The sequence below is a fragment of the Eumetopias jubatus genome, unplaced genomic scaffold (assembly GCF_037043125.1).
Source record: "Eumetopias jubatus isolate StellerSeaLion01/CBP00866 unplaced genomic scaffold, mEumJub1_p1.0 scaffold_1, whole genome shotgun sequence".
NCBI lineage: Eukaryota > Metazoa > Chordata > Mammalia > Carnivora > Otariidae > Eumetopias > Eumetopias jubatus.
Window position 1 is genome coordinate 13352735 of NW_028274807.1, and position 19434 is coordinate 13372168.

Below are 19434 nucleotides of genomic sequence, written 5' to 3' on the forward strand. Positions count from 1 at the left end.
GGGTGGCTCTGCTGTAGTGAGGGTGGAAGGGGTTTATCCTGAGAGCCGCCGTGGCTGTCACAGTCCAGTGTGGCACTCTCGCTGGGCTCCAGGCATAGGATCATGTCTTATGGGAGCCGAGCAGGGGGCTGGTGCTCGGGACCTCGCCCTCCTCCCCTCTCCAGTGCCCGGCTCCCCGGATCCATATGGGGAAGGGGGGGCCTCCATCTCACTGCCTTCCTGTGTGTGTGTGTGTGTGTGTGTGTGTGTGTGTGTGTGTGTGTTACAGAGATGCTCAAGGACAAGAACAAGCCTGTCATGCCAGCCCGAGCCAGAGGCCCGCGGGCCTGGAGGAGGAGGCCTGGGGAGGCAGAGGAGACGGCTGAGCCCGAGCAGCAGGCGGCCACCTTGGAGACATGCAGGGGCTTCCTGAGGTCCATACTGACCCACTGGGGGCCAGTGCTCCCCAGCCCCGAACGGGCTCAGAAGCCCGCAAACAGGACCAGCCCTGAGAGCCATGTGCCGGGCCTCGCGTGCGCCACCGCGTCCCTGGCAGTCAGCTGGGTGCTGCGGTCGGCAGCGGGGCGCCCGCTGAGCAGGGCAGAGGCCGCGGGACTCCTTGGCTGGCTGCAGCGCCGCATTTTGCCGCAGCCAGCAGTGGTGACTGAGCTGCTCCGGGACAGCGCCGTGAGGAATAACCTCTTCCAGCTGTACAGCCGGTTCTGCAGTGCCCAGGAGCTGGTGGGGCCCGCGCACAGTGTGGCCTGCCTGTTCAGCGCCGTCCTGCTGCAGCTGGTGGCGGCCTGGGGCCCGGCGCCGAGCCCCTGCCACGCGGCGGTCCAGAGCCTCTGCCTCTCGGCTCTGCAGGAGGAGGACGAAGCCACTCGAGGTGAGGCTGGTTCTCAGAGGCTGTCGGGTGCTTTGGCTGAAGTGTTCGCATGGGCCAGCCAAAGTGCTGGGGGTCATAGCTTGCCATCCGGCCCCGAGCGTGGCCTTTGCCCAGTGTCCACCGTGTGTACAGCGGAGAAAGGTGCCCACTCAGAACCAGTGCAGGGCGGCAGCTTTCCTACATTTCCACTGTGACTCACGTGGAGGATTCTGTCTCACAGCGCATCCGGGTGTACGCGTGGCCGCAGATGTGTGGATGTGTGCACGCATATACACGCACAGGCACACGCACTTGCACACCGTTTACGTGCTTAGCATTGAGCAGGTGCTTCGCGAAGGCTTAAACGCAGGAAAGAATGAATGAACAAGCAGCAAAGGCGTTAAAAGGCTATAAGAGAGCAGAGGGGGGCTGTGACCATGTGCATGTGGCGTCCACCTGAGAGGGTTGTTCCTTTCACCAGCGATGGAAGGGGAGCAGGAAGGGGGGATAGGCCAGCAGCCTGAGCAGGTGAACTCCCCTGGGGTGGGGTACGTCTTCTCTCATCTGGATGCTGTCAGGGAGTTGAATCTGGGCCTGGGAAACCCTGTCACCTCACCCATGCCATTGGGGAAATGATGTGAAGTGAACCTGGAACCTCTTCTCAGACCTCAATTCTGGCTCTCAGCATGGGTGGTCAGAACCAAGAAGAAACTAGTAACTTTCTTTCCATTCCACACACGTTGATTGAATAAAAAGAGAAATTTTAGAATAAAGATTAACCCCACAGTTAAGCAAAGGCAAAATTAATTTGTCTTGAACGCATGCTCACCTCCTTTTGCCACAGTTCATTGGGCACTGAGCAAAGCCTCTGTGTCCCCATGCGTGGGGGGTGGGGGTGACTGGCTTTCCAGCGAAGTAGCTTTGTGTCCTAACAGACTTGTCATTCACCCCTTTCTCAGCCACCGCAGCGTTCCTGGTGTCTCTGTACATTAAGGACGTCTGGCTAGGGGCTCAGCGGCCGGACGCTCTCCTAACCCATGTCCGAATGATCTGTGACAGTGCAGAGGACACGCCAAGTAGTGACGAGGAGGCCATTGTCATCCTCTGTAAGAACATCGCCGCCTCGGTCCCCGACGCCTGAGACGCCCTGCCATCTGACGCCTTCTGGCCCCAGGTTCTAGAAGTTTGGTTGAGTCAAGCGTTTCCATGCAAGCCTTGTAGGATGACAGGTTCTGTCTGTGTCAACTCCGTTTCCTGATGCACGAAGTTGACTTATTTAATTCACCAGTAGGTACTAAGCTCAAGGGACTGTGTGCACACAGCGTAGTCGGAGCTGCAGTGGGCATGGGGCCTTCTGGGCTGCAAGCCCGCGCGGTGTTCAGGTAGGTAAGCCCCTCCTCTCAGCTTCGTTGCTCTTCAGAGAATATACCTCAAGTCGAGGTAGCACTTCTGAGCACTTAAGGGATTTGTGCATATTAAAGCTAAAATGTCCAAGAACATAATACATCAGATAAAGAGTGTGAAGAGAGATGTTTCAACTTTTCTTTCCACGAGAAGTCTTACAAAGCTTTGTATAACTTTTTGAGTGAATGAGCTCCTGCTGGTGTTAATTATTTTAGTATGTAAATCCTTACAGTATAAAATTGATTTGACCTCTGCTTTGGAAAGAAAGCCTGTATTTTTTTTTTTAATTGTTTCAAAGGGGGGGGATTTGGAATTTTATAACTTGTTAATAAATGTTTATTTTTGTTAGGCTTTTGTGTTTTGCTTAATTGGTATTAACAGACCACTTCATTTCACAGAAACCTGTATTTTAGAGGTCAAGATTTGGCTTTTAAGGTTCCCATGTTAATTGGTGCAGCAGCCGACAAACCTCAGGAGAATTCTGGCGTGTGCCCTTAGTGCGCTCAGAGCTCTGTGTGTGCCCACATCCCTCCTGCACAGCGTGGGCCCCGGCGGGTGCAGTGGTGGGGGGGGCGCTTGGCCACAGTCACAGGACTGCACAGCGGCCTTCCCTGTCCAACGGCCCCAGCTTAAACGTTGACACTTTTCTATTCCTGCAGTGTGCCTTAGACTCGGTTCTGGTGGTTTTTCATGATTTAGGATTTTTTTATTGTTATGTTAATCACCATACATTACATCATTAGTTTTTGATGTAGTGTTCCGTGATTCATTGTGCATAACACCCAGTGCTCCACGCAGAATGTGCCCTCTTTAATACCCATCACCAGGCGAACCCATCCCCCCACCCCCCATGATTTAGGATTTTTAACCAGGATAAGAGTAATGCTTGTCTGCCTCCAGTCCCCTTAGCACATACGGGCTCATTGTTTAGAAAGCAGGGAGTGACTGCCCTCCTCCCCCCAAGCCCCCACCCCAAACACCTGCAATTGTGTTTTTTGAGACAATTCCTAAATCAGAATCCTGCATTTAGATTCAAGTAGGAGAGTCCACGTGTTCTCTCTCGCCCCTTTTCCGTGTCTCTTGAGTTCATCGGTCTCCCCTCCCTCATCTCCCTTTCTAACCCACCGCCCCTGAGTCAGGTGAGGCCAACCCTGCCCCCATCTGGGGGATTTGTCAGTCCACCCGGGCTGGGGTGGGTTCTGTGGGCTTTGTACTTTGGTGCTATCTCCGGTGTACTTCGGAGGGCTCAGACCAGAGGGCCTGTAACATCACCCACATGGGACCCATCCTACCAGCTCAAAGACGTCCTGAGACAGCATTCCAGTGCAGAGCCTCTCCCCTTGGGCTCTGTCTTTTAAAGGATTTGGGGAGGTCAGGAGTGTGACTTGGGTCCCTTGACCACAGTCAGTGATGCTGGCAGGGCCTGCACGTCCCTGCCTTGGTGACAGTGGGTGACAGTGGGGGATGGGTAGGAACTTCACAGGCCCTCCCTGGGTGTGTCCTAAAGAAAGTTCCGATCCACATAGAACTCAGGGTTGATAAATATTACAGCAGCATGGGGTGCCTGGGTGGCTGAATGGGTGAAGCATCGGACTTGGTTTCCATCCTGGGATGGAGCTACGCAATGGGGCTCCCCGCTCAGTGGGGAGTCTGCTTGTCTCCCTCTCTCTCTACCCCTCCCCCCATGCATGCACACTCTCTCTCAAATAAATAAATCTTTTAAACTATATTACGACAGTAATAGTTGAAGCTAAAAAGTGGCCCAGTAAAGATCAACAAGCAAATATTTTTTTTAAATTAATTCACGTATGTTTTATTTTCTACCCTTCCCAACGTGAACATTAGAAGGAAGCATGCAGGTAAAATGCACTGGAAATCAGCATTATCTGGGGCTACTTCCCTGTGCTGGGGGGTACTGCGAGCCCTGGATAATGCGTACTTGCGCCCCCTCATAGAGTACCTCTTGGCCTACTTGCACTTCCTGCTGCACAGGAGCAGGCTTTCTGAAGGTGCCTGTGTGTCCAGGTTGGTTTGAGTTCACCAATTTGCTGGGGTCGGTTCTACAGTTGAGAGGTTCTGTCTCCAGGGGGCGGCTCACCCCGCGTGTTCCTGATGTCAGCTGATGCTGTGGGGGGGCCCCATGGACGGCCAGTTCCCGGAGGAGAGCAGGGTGGGGCAAGGTGGGGGGGCTCGTGGCCACAGCTGCTGCTCAGGGCCGCATGCTCTGCTGCCTGGCTCTTTGCCCAAGCTCGGTGGAGCCTTGTGGGGTGCCTCCGGAGGCAGAGGGGGAGGTGGGGGCTGTTACTCCAGGGACATGTTGGGTGGTGCTGGGCGTTGTTCCTGTGGACAGAGCAGAGGGGAGGCAGGCATCAAAGATGGCGCAAGAACTTAACTGGACGCCTTCCTGTTGCACCGTCCTGCCTGCCCAGAACCCACAGAGAAGGCTTCACGGGGCAGGACCACCTCCACAGCCCAGCTCACAAAGGTCACCACTGTGGAGAAAGGGAAGATAATAGGCTGTGCTTGATGGTGACCTTGACCCTCGGTCCTTCCCTCCGAGGTCACTTCTCCCTCATTATCCACTTACGATGGGGAGTGGGCAAGTGGACCTTCCATTCAGCCACCCGTTTGAGTAGATAGCTCATATATCTGTGCCTCCAGCCAAACTTGTATCTTAGCTAGAAACCCATCTTCTCTGGACGCCTCTCATGAACGTGAGGTGCTGGGGGCAGTGGGCACCCCACCTGGCGTGAGCCAGCCCACCACGTCCCACCTGCCTTCCGATTCATCAATGAAATGGGACCCTCATCACCTCTTAGCTGTCGTCAGGATAACATGAGGCAATGCCTTGGTAGAGACTCAGCTAGAGAACTAGTTTCAACTAGTTCTAATTCTAACATGAATGAAGAGGGTCAGGAAGGGAGCCTGATAGGGCAGAGCCCTCCTTTCAGATGATGCTAGCATAATATTTTTAAGCATAGAAAGAGCAACTCCTCAGGGAGCCACTGAGCATCTCCTTCCCAAATCTTACAGTAAGATCCATTTGGCTCCCCTGAGCATCCCATGCCCGTTAAAATGTCTGGAGAGTGCTTTCTTTGGTGTCAGGGCGAACAGCATCATCCATTTGCCCCGTAAAATTGTAGCCCTGAAAAACATGCAAGATTCCTCAGCTACAGCCTCCTGTGAGCCCACCGGACCGGGGAGCTTTCCACTGGTGGCAGGGGCGGGGGGGGGGGGACGGGGGGAGGACCAACCATTCTTGTAAACTGTCCCTAGCACAGGGCTGCTACAAGTCCCCTCAGAAGAGTGTGTTCATTTACTGCCCCCTCTCCAGGTGCCTCTTGGGATATAAATCTGCTTAAATTCAGTGTGAGTTCTTAAAACTAGACAAAAAGAATGGATTTCTTCATTGCTCAAAAGCTGGCCCCTGCCTCCCCGTATGACCAAAGGGAACCAGAAGTGACTTGTGAGCCACTCTGGGCAGGGCAGGGTGGAGGCAGAGAGACAGAGCCCCCTTGAGGTAGATCTGGACATGTGCAGATGTGCAGGTCCGCCCTGAACCAGCATTGGGACCCCACCGGGGCAGGGGGGGGGGGGTGTTGCCCTCTCTTCTCTGCCCTCCCTCCCTTCCTCTCCCAGAACAGCTCTGCTCGACTCTCCGTTGCCAGCTTCCTATGCTGACTCGTGGTTTCCACTCCCCCAGAATGCTTGGTCCCTGATGGCCTCCAGCCCGTCTTCCTCCTGGACCACTCAGCGCTCCCTGGCCCCAGCTCTTCTGTCAGGCCATGCGTTTCAAGGGGCTTTGGGCAGGCCCTCTGGGGTCAGTTGCCCACCCCTGGTCCCATCAGCTGAAGCAGAGGGAAAGGTAGTCTAGGGTCCTCAGCTAGAACATTCATTAGGACAGCAGTAGCTATTGGGGGGCAGATTAAGCTAGAAGGGGAGATTGGATATGGTGGGCCAATTGTCTAGCACAGGAGACTTAACCTATAATGAGCTAGGTTAATTACTAGCTAATTACTGCTTGGAGCCCCTGGATTTTACCTCCAGTTTAGCTACTAAGGCACACAGTAGGTATTCAGTAACAGATGGTGGTCATAGATGCCTACGTTTGGGTCCCCTTTTCCTGCTGAGTCATTTGGCAAGACCTAACTGCTATGTGGGGTCATTCTGGCTTTATTTTCTTTAACAGCTTAATTGAGATATATTTTATATACAGTAAAGTTCAGCCATTTAAAATGGAAAATTCAAAGATCTTCAGTATATTTACAAAACTGTGCAGCCGTCCACACAATCTGCTTTAGAATATTTTTGGCATCCGAACGAGCAGCCCCGGCCCCGTTAGCAAGCACTAATCTGCTTTCCGTCTCTATAGAGTTTTATTAATTCTAGATGTTTCATATCCATGGAATCCTCCAACATGGGGGCCTTTTGTGTCTAGCTTCTTTCACTTGGCACAGAGTCTTGGAAGTGCATCCGTGTCAGAGCAGGAATCAGGAACCCGTTCCTTTTTGTGACCAAGTAATACTCCACGGCGTGGCCTGCGGTCACCAGCTGGTTAGCCCCGGGACTTACCTGCGTTGACACCCTCCGTACTCACCTCGCCTGTGAGGAGCCTGACCAGGACATGTAGAGCAGGATGAGGAAGAGAAGCATGACGAAGAATGCCAGACTCGCCCAGAAGGTGATGACAATCAAATCTGTGGGGGGGGGGGGGGGGAGCATCTCAACATCAGCGTGACATCGCCAGAGCCCGCAGCCAGGGCAAACAGGGCCCTGGGGAGAGGCGTTTCTCTCCTCTTCCAGCCTCTCAGCCGTGACCAGTGGGAAGACTTTTCCACGAACAGTAACTTGGGAAGGACCAGGGCAGCAGGGAAGTGACTGTTTCCCTGAGCAGCTGGCGGCAGGGCTGCTGAGGGAAAACTGGTCCATGAAATTGGGTGGCACCCCATGGATGTGCTCTTTCGGCTCCTGGTGCTCCCTCCTTCCCCTTCTCCACAGAGGGAGAAGAAAGGGCTGTGGGCAGCTCACGTGACAGCCAACCTCCCCTCCCCTGTGAGGGCAGCAGGGGCCTGTGGGGACTGTTCCATCAGGGGCAGCCTCAGAGACCCCAAGACTCAGAGATTTTAGGAGGAGGTGAGCTCGACTAGGGGGCTGGAACCCTCCTGTGGTGGGCAAGGCGGACTTTTTTAACCGAGGCCTCACTGGCCCCTTTCTTTCAGGGGCACGCGCCCAGCTGGGGGGCAGTGACAGGAGGGAAGATCCCCTGTGTAGCCAGCCCTGGGCCTGGATTTGTGGCCAGAGGCTGAAGGGGCAGGGAAATGGAATCATAGTTAGCCTCTCTGGGGCTCTGGGTAGAACCTGGCAGGCCAGGAGGTGCTGTTCTCTGGGGCTCCAGATCAGGAACCTTCTGCAAGTTGCTAGGCGCTGTTGCAATACGGTAGTGTTTCTTGGTGGTGAACGATGGCTATGGGCACCGCTCAGCAGGCTGGTGATTAGTGTGTGCGAGTATCTTATCCCAGACACACTGCTGCCCCCGCGCGCAGATGCCCCCAGCTGGACCTGTAAACACCTACGTGTGTGAGCAAAGGAGGCTACTGCAGGGTGATCACCCCACAGGAATTTATTAAGCGCCCACTCAAGTCAGGCACTGCCAGGGGCTGTGAAGGATTCAGAGGGGGCCACACTAGCACGGCAAAATGGCTGCCCCCTCTCTCCTGCACGCTCCTCTCCTACATCCTCCTCTGAGCTCCCGGAGTACTTCGGGGATAAGCCTGCCCAGCCTTGTGTTGTGCTCTGTTAAACAAAAAGATGTTTATGATGGGTAAGCAAATGAGGAAACGAACAGAAAGAATGAATGAATGGGGTGTTAGAGATTTGTGTGTCATCCACATAGAGCCAGGAAGTGAAGGCCCTGGGGGTAAGTAATGACACTTGAGTAAAGGGTGTCACCTCTACTCTCCATGACCCAAGACAGGTAGAGAGAGAAACAAAAAGCTTGTTAAGAGTTCATCTTAGACCTTGACAGCATCAAAAACAGTTATAGGAAGAGATGCAGCACTTGCTGAAGGAATCAGAGCCCCCACTACCTTGTAATGAAGCATCAGCAACTTAGCCTCCACGATCCAGAAAGACAAGGACAACAAAGACCCCCAGGCTGGCTCCCACATCCTCTCTCCTCTCTGTCCCTGAGCTGAGAAACAGATGGTGGTGCCCCAGAACACTGACCGGTTTTAGGGGGTGTATGGGCTCCCGGGAAACAGGGAATGAGGTTGTTACTGTCTGTCCGAAACTGAAGGACTTTTGAAAGGAGGCTCTGGAGTTCTCAGCATTCCCTGACTGCTCACCGCACATTATTCTAGAACATGTGCTTCGGTTCCACCAGCTGGTCACAATTTATTTTATAACCCTCGAAGTGGGACAGTATAAATGCTTTCAGAAGGTTTGGTTTTACTCTGTAAGGATGTTTTGGATTTAGGCAGACACCACTGCTCTAGCTCCTTCATAAAAATCACACAGGGCTTGAGATCTTCAGCACCTAGAGAAGTTCCATCAGGGCCTCTAAGAAAACAGCTTCAGAAGTTCAGCAGCTGAGACACAACCCCCGCCCCCCTTCTCCTGGGCTCACAAGCATCTGCTTAGCCCTTGGTCAACTATCCCCACATACTGAGCAGGAAATGAAGCAACACTTTCCACAGAACACAGTGTCTTCAGAGAAGTGAAATTTGAATTGTTTTCAGACCAAGAAGGTGATCAGTAGCCACTGGCCATTTCCTGTACTAAATTCTCTTTCCTTGTGTTCTGCTGAAAAAGATGGCCAAAAAAAATAGGGTTCTGGGTGCCTGGGTGGCTCAGTTGGTTAAGCGACTGCCTTCGGCTCAGGTCATGATCCTAGAGTCCCGGGATCGAGTCCCACATCGGGCTCCCTGCTCAGCAGGAGTCTGCTACTCCCTCTGACCCTCTTTCCTCTCGTGCTCTCTATCTCTCATTCTCTCTTTCTCAAATAAATAAATAAAATCTTTAAAAAAAAATAGGGTTCTTTTTCCTCTTCCTACTGAAGATTCAGTCTAAGTGCTTGGAGAGAACATTTCATTCCAGGGCAAGAGATGTCATCCACCAGGGCTGGAAATGTTTAAACATCCCTGAGGAGCACCAGGTTGGCTTGACAAGGAAACTGGTCCAGCCATGGAAAACTTTCCTCCCCTCCCCTCCCCTCTCCTCTTCCCCTCCCCTCCCCTCCCCCCTCCTCATTTACTTCCTTTTTCTCCTCTCCCCTCTTCCCTCCCTCCTTCCTTCCTTTCCGGAGTCCACACTGTGGGAGTTAGGCATCCACAATCGATTGACAAGAAGAGGCTCCAATGGCAATGGTGGGGCTTCACACCGGGGGATTTCTCATCCTACCCTGGAGCTGAGAAAGTAATCTGATCCAGATACTCCCTACTCATGGCAGGCACCTCGGTTTTGTTCAGTTTTGTGAACTGCTAAACCTCTGTTTTAGCCTTCCTCCAAATGCTACTAACGTTTGGGTCCCCGAGTCCTGATAGGAGATTACCTCCAAGATTTTTCCCTTCCTGGGGAACAACAACCAGGTTAAGGGCCTAAGCGCTGCAGGTGGGTGGTGTTGGATTCAAGTTCTGACTTAGCCATTTTCTAGCCATGGGATTTCAGGCAATCTGAGATTTTTACACCTCTAAATCGGTTAAATGGGGACGATGGTGTGTGTTAGATAGACTGTTAGGTGGATTAAATAAAATAATATGTATCTATAATGCACATGGCACAGTTCCTTGTTGTGAAATGGTTGTGAGATGATATATAAATAGAACGAAAATTATGTTTTCTGTTCAGAGGGTATTAGGCAAGTGATATCACTGTGTCCTTCAAGCTCCACTGAAATGTGAGATATGAGTAAAGGTAACTGCAGTATAGACTGCTAGCTGTGCATGCTCATGTTTGCTTACAGGTGCTTTCATAGCAATAGAAGCCCCGCCTTTCGCTGCCTGGGATAAAGACTACGTTTCCCAGACTCCCTTTCAGCTAGATATGGTCATGTGACAAGGTTCTGGCCAATGAGATGTGAGTGGGGCTGTTAGGGACAGCTACCGGAAGTCCTCCTGCAGAGACGGCTAGATTTCTAATAACCTTGTATCCCTTCGTAATTCCGAATTACATTTTGCGGTGGGAACGTAGATGTGATGGCCAAAGCACAGCTTGGAGTGTGAGGATGAGGGACATGTCCGGGGGACGGCAGAGCAAGGAGCTGGAAGGAAGCTGGCTTCTGAGGAGTTCAGGGAGCGGACCCAGCACCCGGTCCTGCAGACTTTCATGTGAGAGAAATCAACTTCTCTTGAGTCTGATACTCTGTTAATTGTAACCAGTCTTCTTCATTTGAATCAGTAAAAAGAGCTGACTTTTTAAATGAGCGTACCAAAACTTACAAATCCAAATGAATGCTGACTTCCACAATAATCATTCTCTATCATAGAGGCATATAAATTTTCCTAAAATACGTATCTTGATTAAACATTTATAAACATTTACCAAAGATTCATAAATATTTATAAATTATTCTTTTGGAATTATCATACACACACACACACACACACACACACACACACACGTTTTGCTACTTTGTAAAATCATATTTTATTTTCAACACCCAGGCAGTACCAATCAGCTCAATCATCCCTTCCATTCACCTGATTGGTTTATGAGTGATTCTTAACTATTTCCCCAAAGCAAATCCACCCTCGAAAGAGATACATAGTTTATCACTGTAGATGTCGCATAGAATATGCTGTCACTACCAAAATCAGTTCCAAAAGAAGAGCCCCAAGCAGTTTTTGAGCAGTAATGGAATCATTCACATGTAGCACCTCTAGGTGGGGCTACCTCGATGGGAAATTCGTTCCGAGGTCAACAGTCTCATACCTTGTTTAAAAAAAAAAAAAAATCACTTTCACTGCTTATGTCCTCCTATCCATAGGGCTGACCGTTGGCTGAAGAGTTACAAGTCTCGGTTAAAGTTGTAACATAAAATCGATTGCTCTGATGTGAGAAAAGAGTTACATGTAGGTCTTTTGCTCGGTCTTTTCACTGAGTTCTCTGCCTTGTGTTCAGAAGAGATTGGGTTAGTGGCATGTTTCTGTTCTTCCTCTCCCAGCTGTGGGAGCAGCAGATGAACAGACCACCTTATTATTGAAGCTGCCAGAGCCGGCACATCAGTGGAAGTCGATACAGGCTGTGACAGATTTTTCCTAAGCCATAATTAAAGGAAGAAGACATATTGACCCGAGAAGTAACTAATAGCGCGTGAAAGCCAGGCACTACCCACAGGAAATCAATCTATCTTGCTGCTCCCTGCAAGGGAGCATCCGAGCTGTATCTGGAGATTTATCGCATTAGAATAATACATATACATAATACATACATAATACATACATAATCCATATTGCTGCAGTAACATTGGTATATGGGACTGTCTTACCCTAAGCTTAGCCTCTGAAAAGGGGACAGATAGAAAAGCAAACATATAATTCATTCAGGCAGAGCCTCAAGAAACAGATTGGCCTTTCCCACCTTTTTGACACTGTTGGGGAGATTCTTAATCTTTCCCTGAAACAGAAATCATATCTGAAAATCACAAGGGTAAAAATCCTTGTGAAGTCCCTGTAACAAAATCACACCAGGTTTCAAGCCAACCCTGGGAAAGAGCGACCCAGAGCCTTAGAGTCAGCACTGAATGCTCCATAAAATATGTATATCAGTCCCTGGATGTTTCCAGTGATCTGCCCACCCATGATGGAATAAATTCCAGTGTATGGGCATGAACACAAAAATCTTAAAATCCTCCGGGCTTGTTGGGTGAATGCATGAGCCTAGGTATTTTCCCTTCTGTTTCCCTCCTTCTCTACTTGGCACAGGAGTCAAACCCAGCCTGGTCTTCCACATTTCAACCAGCCACCCCGGGTGACCTTCCAGAAGCTTTGCCTTTGTCTCACCTTAAAGCATCCCTGGTTCATGGCTCCATTCCCAGCCTCTTTCTGCCTTTGATGTGTACCTCTGCACGGAACTGGGAGGTGAATCTCTCTGGTCTGTTCGACTGGGTCAGAGATCCAACCCAGAGGAACTGGCGAGGAGAGAAAGGTACATTTGTCAGCAGAGAAGCTCACCTGCTTTCCACAGTGTGACTCTGTCCATCCTCACCTGGATTCATGCTTACCTTACCCGACCTTCAAAGCCAAGTAACAGAGCATCCCTGAGACCTCCTGACACTGCCTTTTGCTGACCATTACAGAAAACAAAAGTGACACGGTGATAACAGTAGCACAGAGTGTGCATGGTGGAGATTTCTGTTTTTGCATTTTGGGGGGCTTTGTTGTTTGTTCTTTTAAGGATTTTATTTATTTACTTGACAGAGAGTGAGAGAGCACAGAGGCAGAGGGAGGAGCAGCCTCCAAGCTGAGCAGGGAGCCTGACACGGGGCTCGATCCCAGGACCCTGAGATCATGACCTGAGCCAAAGAACCTGAGATCCTGACAGGAGCCAAAGGCAGACGCTTAACCAACTGAGCCACCCAGGTGCCCCTGTTTGTTTTTTAGTAAACTTCTTTGAATTCAAATACCAGGGACAAAAGTAGGCAAGATATCTTTACTTGACACACAACATAAGTTTTTTTCTCCCCGAGTCCACTGCTTGTACCAGCAAAATCCAGGAATCATTCTAGATGTTCAAAAATAGAAATTTCTAGAACACCATGCAGTTGTTTACAAAATTTTTGTGAAAAGAATATTTAACAACACAAGAAAACAAAATATTGTCAAGTCAATAAGAGCAAAGTACAAAACAGCACTTACAGGTCGGGCTTCCTGCTCAGCGGGGAGTCTGTTTCTCCCTCTCTCTCTCTCTCTCCCTCTGCCCCTCCCCCCCCCCGGGCTCATTTTCTCTGTCTCTCTCAAATAAATAAAATCTTAAAAAAAAAAAAAAAATATATATATATATATATATATATATATATATATATATACAGCCATATCCTATTTGAAATATCCCAGATGCTATTTGAAATCTCTAGGGGAGACAGGATGAGCATAGTGGACTCTGTAGCAAGGCAGTGCTATGGATTGAGTATGTCCCCTCACCTCCCAATGCAGAAGCCCTAATCTCCAGACTAATGGTATTTGGAAGTGGGGACTTTGAGAGGTAATTAGGTTTAGAAGCGATCACGAGGGTGGGTACCCATGATGGGATTAGTGTCTTTATAAGAAAAGGAAGAAACCCTCTCTCCCTCTCCCTCTCCCCCCACCCCCACCTCCCGCTGCATCTCCCCCCAGGCTCTCTCCACTCACAGATCTGGAAGAAAGGCCCTGTGAGCCCACAGTAAGAAAGTGGCTGTCTACAAGGCAGGAAGCAAGTCCTCACCAGACAGCAAATCTGTTGCCACCTTGATCTTGGACTTCCAGCCTCCAGAACAGTGAGAAATGAATGTCCGTTGTTTAAGCTCCCAGTCTATAATATTTTGTGACAGCAGCCTGAGTAGACTAAGATACGTGTTGACTACTTAAAGTCTGGTTTGGGGAGGCTTCCCTCCAAGGGATTTTGTTTAGAGATGGTAGATAGTCCCCCATGCCCTCACCCTGTATGAGAGGGTAGTTGGCGCCCTGCCCTCCACTCGAGGGGCAAAGGGGCCACTCCAGGGCACTCTGCATGTGTCCTTTGCAGTTGGTGGGACACAGCAGGCTGGAGTCTGATGTGTGCTCGAGAAAATCTTGATAGCGAGAGACTGGGCAATCAGCATCAGCAGAGTAGAAGGAGCATCCCCTCTGGTGGAGGATCTCACAAAGCTCCCACCAGGAGAGAAGGAGCCGGCTTGACATGCTGCCCCCAGGGAAGAGGACACCCCCCCCCCCCCCCCCGCCTAGACCAGTGCCAGTCAAGCTGGGGGGCAGGGCAGCCAGTGAAGAGGCCAGTACAAGAGTTTAGCAGAGAAGTAACGGCTGCTACAGAGCAAAGTCGCTTTCCCACACACAGGTCGTCGGGGCGGGAGACCCCCGTCCCAGGGAGCCCACGGAGGAGCCCCACTGCCCGGTGCTGATGTGAGGAGGGGAGGCGAGATCGACAGGAGCAGAGTTCTGGAGTCAGGTAGCGGACATTGCTGGGGCGCATGGGCTGTGTCTTCACCCTCCGTGCCCCCGCCCCCCGCCCCGGGCAGGTGTCTGCTGCTGAGCCCGGCCGGCCTCCAGATCAGAGTCTGAGCTGCCTCACTGACAAACCCCGCTCTCCTCCCTGCCCCTCTCCTCATTCCATCCCTCCTGCTCCAGCGAAGAGGTGTCCCAGACCAGGATGGGGCAGGTGGCCCGGAGAAAGGAGCCAGCAGAGCAAAGAAGGAAGGAGCACTCCTGTCCTGAGCCAGGGAAAGAGCAAGTTCTCCCTTTGAGTGAAGTTGGAAGGTGGTTTGTTTTTATTTTTATTTTTTTAAGATTTGATTTATTTATTTGAGAGACAGAGCATGAGCAGCATGAGGGGCAGAGGGAGAAGCAGGCTCCCCGTGGAGCAGGGAGCCCGATGTGGGGCTCGATCCCAGGACCCTGGGATCATGACCTGAGCCGAAGGCAGACGCTTAACCGACTGAGCCACCCAGGCGCCCTGAAAGTGGTTTGTTTTTAAACATTTTTGAAATTTATCTCATAGGATTAGACATTCGCTTTGCTAAGGAGACTGACTGGTAGACACTTTTTTAAAAATGTAAGTGGGAACATGAGTCCTGCTCCAGATCTCACCCAGGGGCAGGGAAAGAGCCAGCACCACCAAGTAGGTTTGCAGGAGTGACCAGAGAAAAATTAAAGCTGCTTTCCACCTGCAGTCCATGGACTTCCTCTTTCAAAGTAGCAGTGCCAGGCGTTTCTGCAGATGCAGAAGCAGAAGCAGAAAGACTGGAGGGGACATCATGGCAGCCTAGGCCCCATCCAGGAGGTAGAAATCACACAGAAGGACAAACAGGAAGTCTAGTATGAAAAATTATTCACGGGGATAAAAGAACATCTGTGAAGACATAAGGTGCCCCGGGGCTGAGGGAGGGGCCCCAGGCGAGTTCATTTGCTCAGGCTGCACTATGGCCAGAACATTTGTGTTCCCTTAAATTCATCTGTCCGACCCTAATGCCCAGTGGGATGGTATTGGGCAGTGGGGCCTCTGGGAGCTGCTTAAGTTGTAGGGTGGAGCCCCCCGTGAATGAGATTCGTGCCTTTAGAAGAGAAGCTGCACAGACATGCCCTCACCACCACCACCACCCCCCTCCCCCCCCCCCGTGAGGACCCAGCAAGAAGATACCAGCTCTGAAGCAGGAGAAGTTCCCTCACCCAGACGCCACCACGCTGGTGTCTTCATGTTAGACTTCTCAGCCTGCAGAACTGTGAGAAATACATCCTTGTTTTCTAAGCCACCCAGTCTATGGTATTTTGTTATATTAGCCTGAACAGACGAAGACAGTGGCTTAAAGAGCAGAAATTTATTTTCTCACAATCCTGGAGCCTGGAAGTCCAAGATCAAGGGGTCCACAGGGTTGGTTCTTCCAAGGCCTCACTCCTTGGCGTGTAGATGGCTGTCCTCGGTCTGTGTCCTCACATGGTCTTCCCTCTGCGTGTGTCTGTGTCCTGGTCTCCTCCTCTAAGGACACTGGTCATACTGGATTAGGACTCACCCTTATGACCGCAATATAATTTAATCACCTCTTTCAAGACCCCCTTCTCCAAATAGTGTCATGTTCTTAAGTACCGGAGTTAGGATTTCAATATAGTAATTGGGTTGGGGGGGCACAGTCCAGCCCATCACACCAGGGAAGGACATAGCTGGGAGAGGTTCAGACCTCAAAGGAGATGTGGTTCGGCCATGGGGTAGCAGAGCTGTTGGCTGGTTCAGCCAGGCCTGGGCTGGTCTGGAGCTGCTGGAGAAACCATAGACAACCCTCCAGAGTACCGGCGGGGTGCAAATGATCAACAGCTGGTAGGGGGTGCCCCTGTCAGGGGCCTGTGACTCCTGCCCTCTGTGGGCCACAGAATGCCCAGGGGCCTCGGGTTCCAGGTTGAGATGGCTGCCACGTGAGGCCACAAGATCTCAGAGGGACTGTGTTCTGGGCCAGTGACAGTGACAGGCTGACTGCCCACAAGCCCTCACAGGCCGCCTGCCGACCCCCAACCCCAGCCCAGCCCTCCTACAGACCGCCCCCCCGACCCCCCACAGTCCTGTCCAGAGAAAGCTTAACTCCCTGTTCACTTTAAAGGAATACCATCGTTTATCACAGAGCGTATTTTGAAGGCAAAGAATTGATAACTGATACAGATATCCATCATGAAAATTAACGGTGTGTGCAAGAGCTACCTACTTCACATTTGTTTATTTATTCATCCCGCGGAGACTGTGCCAGGCACTATTCAGGAGCTGGGGAGAGAGAGAGCAAGACAGAGCAGGATTCCTGCTCTGGTGGTTCATCCTGTCTGGTGAGAATCTGCCCACTAAACATGTCTAGTGTCCTGGAAAGAGTCCTCAGGGATCAGAGCCTGGAATTGAAGTCCCAGTTCTGCAAATATTTCGCTGGGTGACCTGGGGAAAGTCACTTGGCTTCTCTGGGCCCCGCCCCCCCCTTTTATTCCCATGGCTGCAACACCAAAGCACCCTCATTTATTTCTGCTGGCCCCTCCTTCCTAGATTGTCAACTCCCCAGGGTAGAGATCTTTGCAAATGTATGTTTCCAGGACCGGCATGTGGCTGTTTCCTGCCTCTGTGTCGCCCGCCACACACCCAAACCTCAAATTTATATATTCGCCAGAGCGATACTCTTAGCAAGCAAATCGGACCTTGTCTCTTCTCTGTTTACGATTTTAAATGACTCCCTGCAGCTCCCATGAATCCTCTGAGGCTGACCTGTGAGAATCTGGCCCCCACGTCAATCTTCCCAAAAACACCCTCCATGTCATGCTTCCCAGAAGCACCTCCTGCCTAAGCAGAGGGTAACTGGTCCCCCCGCCCCTGGGCTGGCCCTCTGTGGATCAGGCAGTCCCTTTGGGTCTTCTGACTCAGCTTAGCCCATCTTCCCCATGAAGCCTTCCTTACGTCTTCCCTCTCTGTGCTCTGCCAGCGACTTGTGCAAATCTTCAGCATAACACCATGAATCACATAACAGCTTATTAAGGATCTGTATCTGCCCCCTTACTGGAAATGGGGAAAGTCAAATGTAGACTGAGTGTTAGATGACACTGAGACATCATTATGGAAATGTTTAGATACAGTGTCATGTTCTTACTTGTTACTGTTTTCCCAGGTTTGGTGAGGGGATGTTGTGATAACCTACTTGGAAATACAGCATCATCAGAAAATAGACGATAATGGTCATAAAATAAAATCACTCTTGAGAAAAATCAGGGACAGGGATTGAGTCTTTTGGCATTTGTGCCTCTACCTGCTAGTGCAATACCTGGCCTATCACGGATAGTTACAAAAGTTTGATTGTTGCATTAATCATGAGCAAAAGCAAGAAGGGAGGACAGGTATGGTGTGTTTGTGGTATGGTGTGGAAGTGGGGCTTGTTGAGACGGATGAAAATATGGATGGGTACCTGGGCTTCTGGAAGTTGTGAGGGAAACCGGAAACAGGAACCCCTCCTAGCAAGACATTTTAGATGACTTCCTCCAAGGGAAATGGATTTCAGTGTTGAGCTGGTGTGTGACCAGGTTCTCTGGCTTTTCATACAAAAAGCATCCTGTTCCTTCCAGTGACTGCACTTATCTTTTGTCAGATTTTGTGATTATAGGGCATGAAATACCCAAGGAGCCTGAGACATGGGGCTAGCAGACAATGGGTCCCCAGTACTGGGACTTTGATTTTTGTTTTGTTTTGTTTTGTTTTTCATACTCATTTCCTCAGCTAACTTGTTATCTTGACTGAGTAGCTGGAATAATCAGAGAAGATTGTCCACAAAGCACCAACTTACCCAAGAGAGAAAGACTGAGAGAGAGATGAGCAAAAGGATATTGGTTTGTTCTGGTGGTCCTTCCTGAGACCATGAAGATTAAAATCGGTTGTTATGGGCGCCTGGGTGGCTCAGTCGGTTAAGCGACTGCCTTCGGCTCAGGTCATGATCCTGGAGTCCCGGGATCGAGTCCCGTGTCGGGCTCCCTGCTCAGCGGGGAGTCTGCTTCTCCCTCTGACCCTCTTCCCTCTCGTGCTCTCTGTCTCTCATTCTCTCTTTCTCAAATAAACAAATAAAATCTTTAAAAAAAAATCAGTTGTTATTTTCATAGAGATTAGTAAGTCATTTATCTTAGGGGTGGACATAATAACCTCTCCCAAATCTTCATAGAGCAAGAGAGAATGTGAAATCAACAATTTGAAGAAACTCACCTAGCTTATTGGAACCCCAGACAAATCAAACTCTATCGAGGAAATCTATCTTAAAAGCATATTCTGCTCCCAAAGTGTCTGAGTTTCTTTGGAGGTTAGTTTCAAGCCTATTACAGAAGATAACCGATGCTATTTTACTCCTCTTTACTTCTATCTCTGTGGACTCATCTTTGACACCTGTTGGAGTTGGAGGTGAGTGGAGACAGTCTTTGGGGCCAACCCCCAGCCTCTGCCTGGCCGGCTTTCCCAGATCAGGACTCACATTTGTTGGCTTTCAGCTTCCTCTCATCCACGGGAATGAGGTCCAAGTAGTCCAGGTAGTATTCGTAGCTGTTGTACAGGGTGGAGGCGTTGGTCTGGTTGGCCATGTCTGTGGTGCTGGCGGGGGGGGGGGGCGGCGCATCCGGAGCTGGTCAGAGCCCTTGGAGGGACTGGCCAACTGATTTCATCCAAGTGTGTCTATGGGTCTCCGGGCTCAAGGCCTGCCCACTTATCAGAGCTGTTTGGCTGGGAGAAAGGCCAGGGGGCTGTGCTTGACATCTCTGCCCCCACGTAGAACTTTCCACCCCGCCCCTCCTTGATAAAAGTCCAAAACAAACAGAGCTGCGAGGCAGGAGCCCGGGGTTTCCAGTGAAGCTCAAGAATGCCCCTCCATGTAAGAAGGGGAAAACGGGGACCTGGGCCCCTTGAAAGACAAGATGCCAAATAGGGCTTAGGAAAGACACTCGCTCTCTGCTTTACTACTTAAAAAAATTAATAAAACCAAAATAAAAGGCTGGAGGTGCCCTTGA

At 50.7% G+C, this 19434-nt stretch overlaps 2 protein-coding genes across 2 annotated transcripts in view; one reads left to right on the plus strand and one right to left on the minus strand.

Moving 5' to 3' along the window:
* Positions 1-2570, plus strand: part of URB1 (URB1 ribosome biogenesis factor) — a 64449-nt gene extending 61879 nt beyond the window's left edge. Inside the window, exons 38-39 of the mRNA XM_028115827.2 lie at positions 269-868; positions 1807-2570. Coding sequence (XP_027971628.2) covers positions 269-868; positions 1807-1988 — 782 coding nt within the window. The 3' untranslated portion in view covers positions 1989-2570. The remainder of the gene's footprint in view (positions 1-268; positions 869-1806) is intronic.
* A 1563-nt stretch (positions 2571-4133) lies between these two features.
* On the minus strand, positions 4134-19011 carry MRAP (melanocortin 2 receptor accessory protein). Its single transcript, XM_028114521.2, is given in 6 exon segments — positions 4134-4343; positions 4345-4377; positions 4379-4446; positions 4449-4591; positions 6849-6948; positions 18906-19011. Coding segments are annotated over 6 exon segments (660 nt in total).
* Positions 19012-19434: the final 423 nt, after the last annotated feature.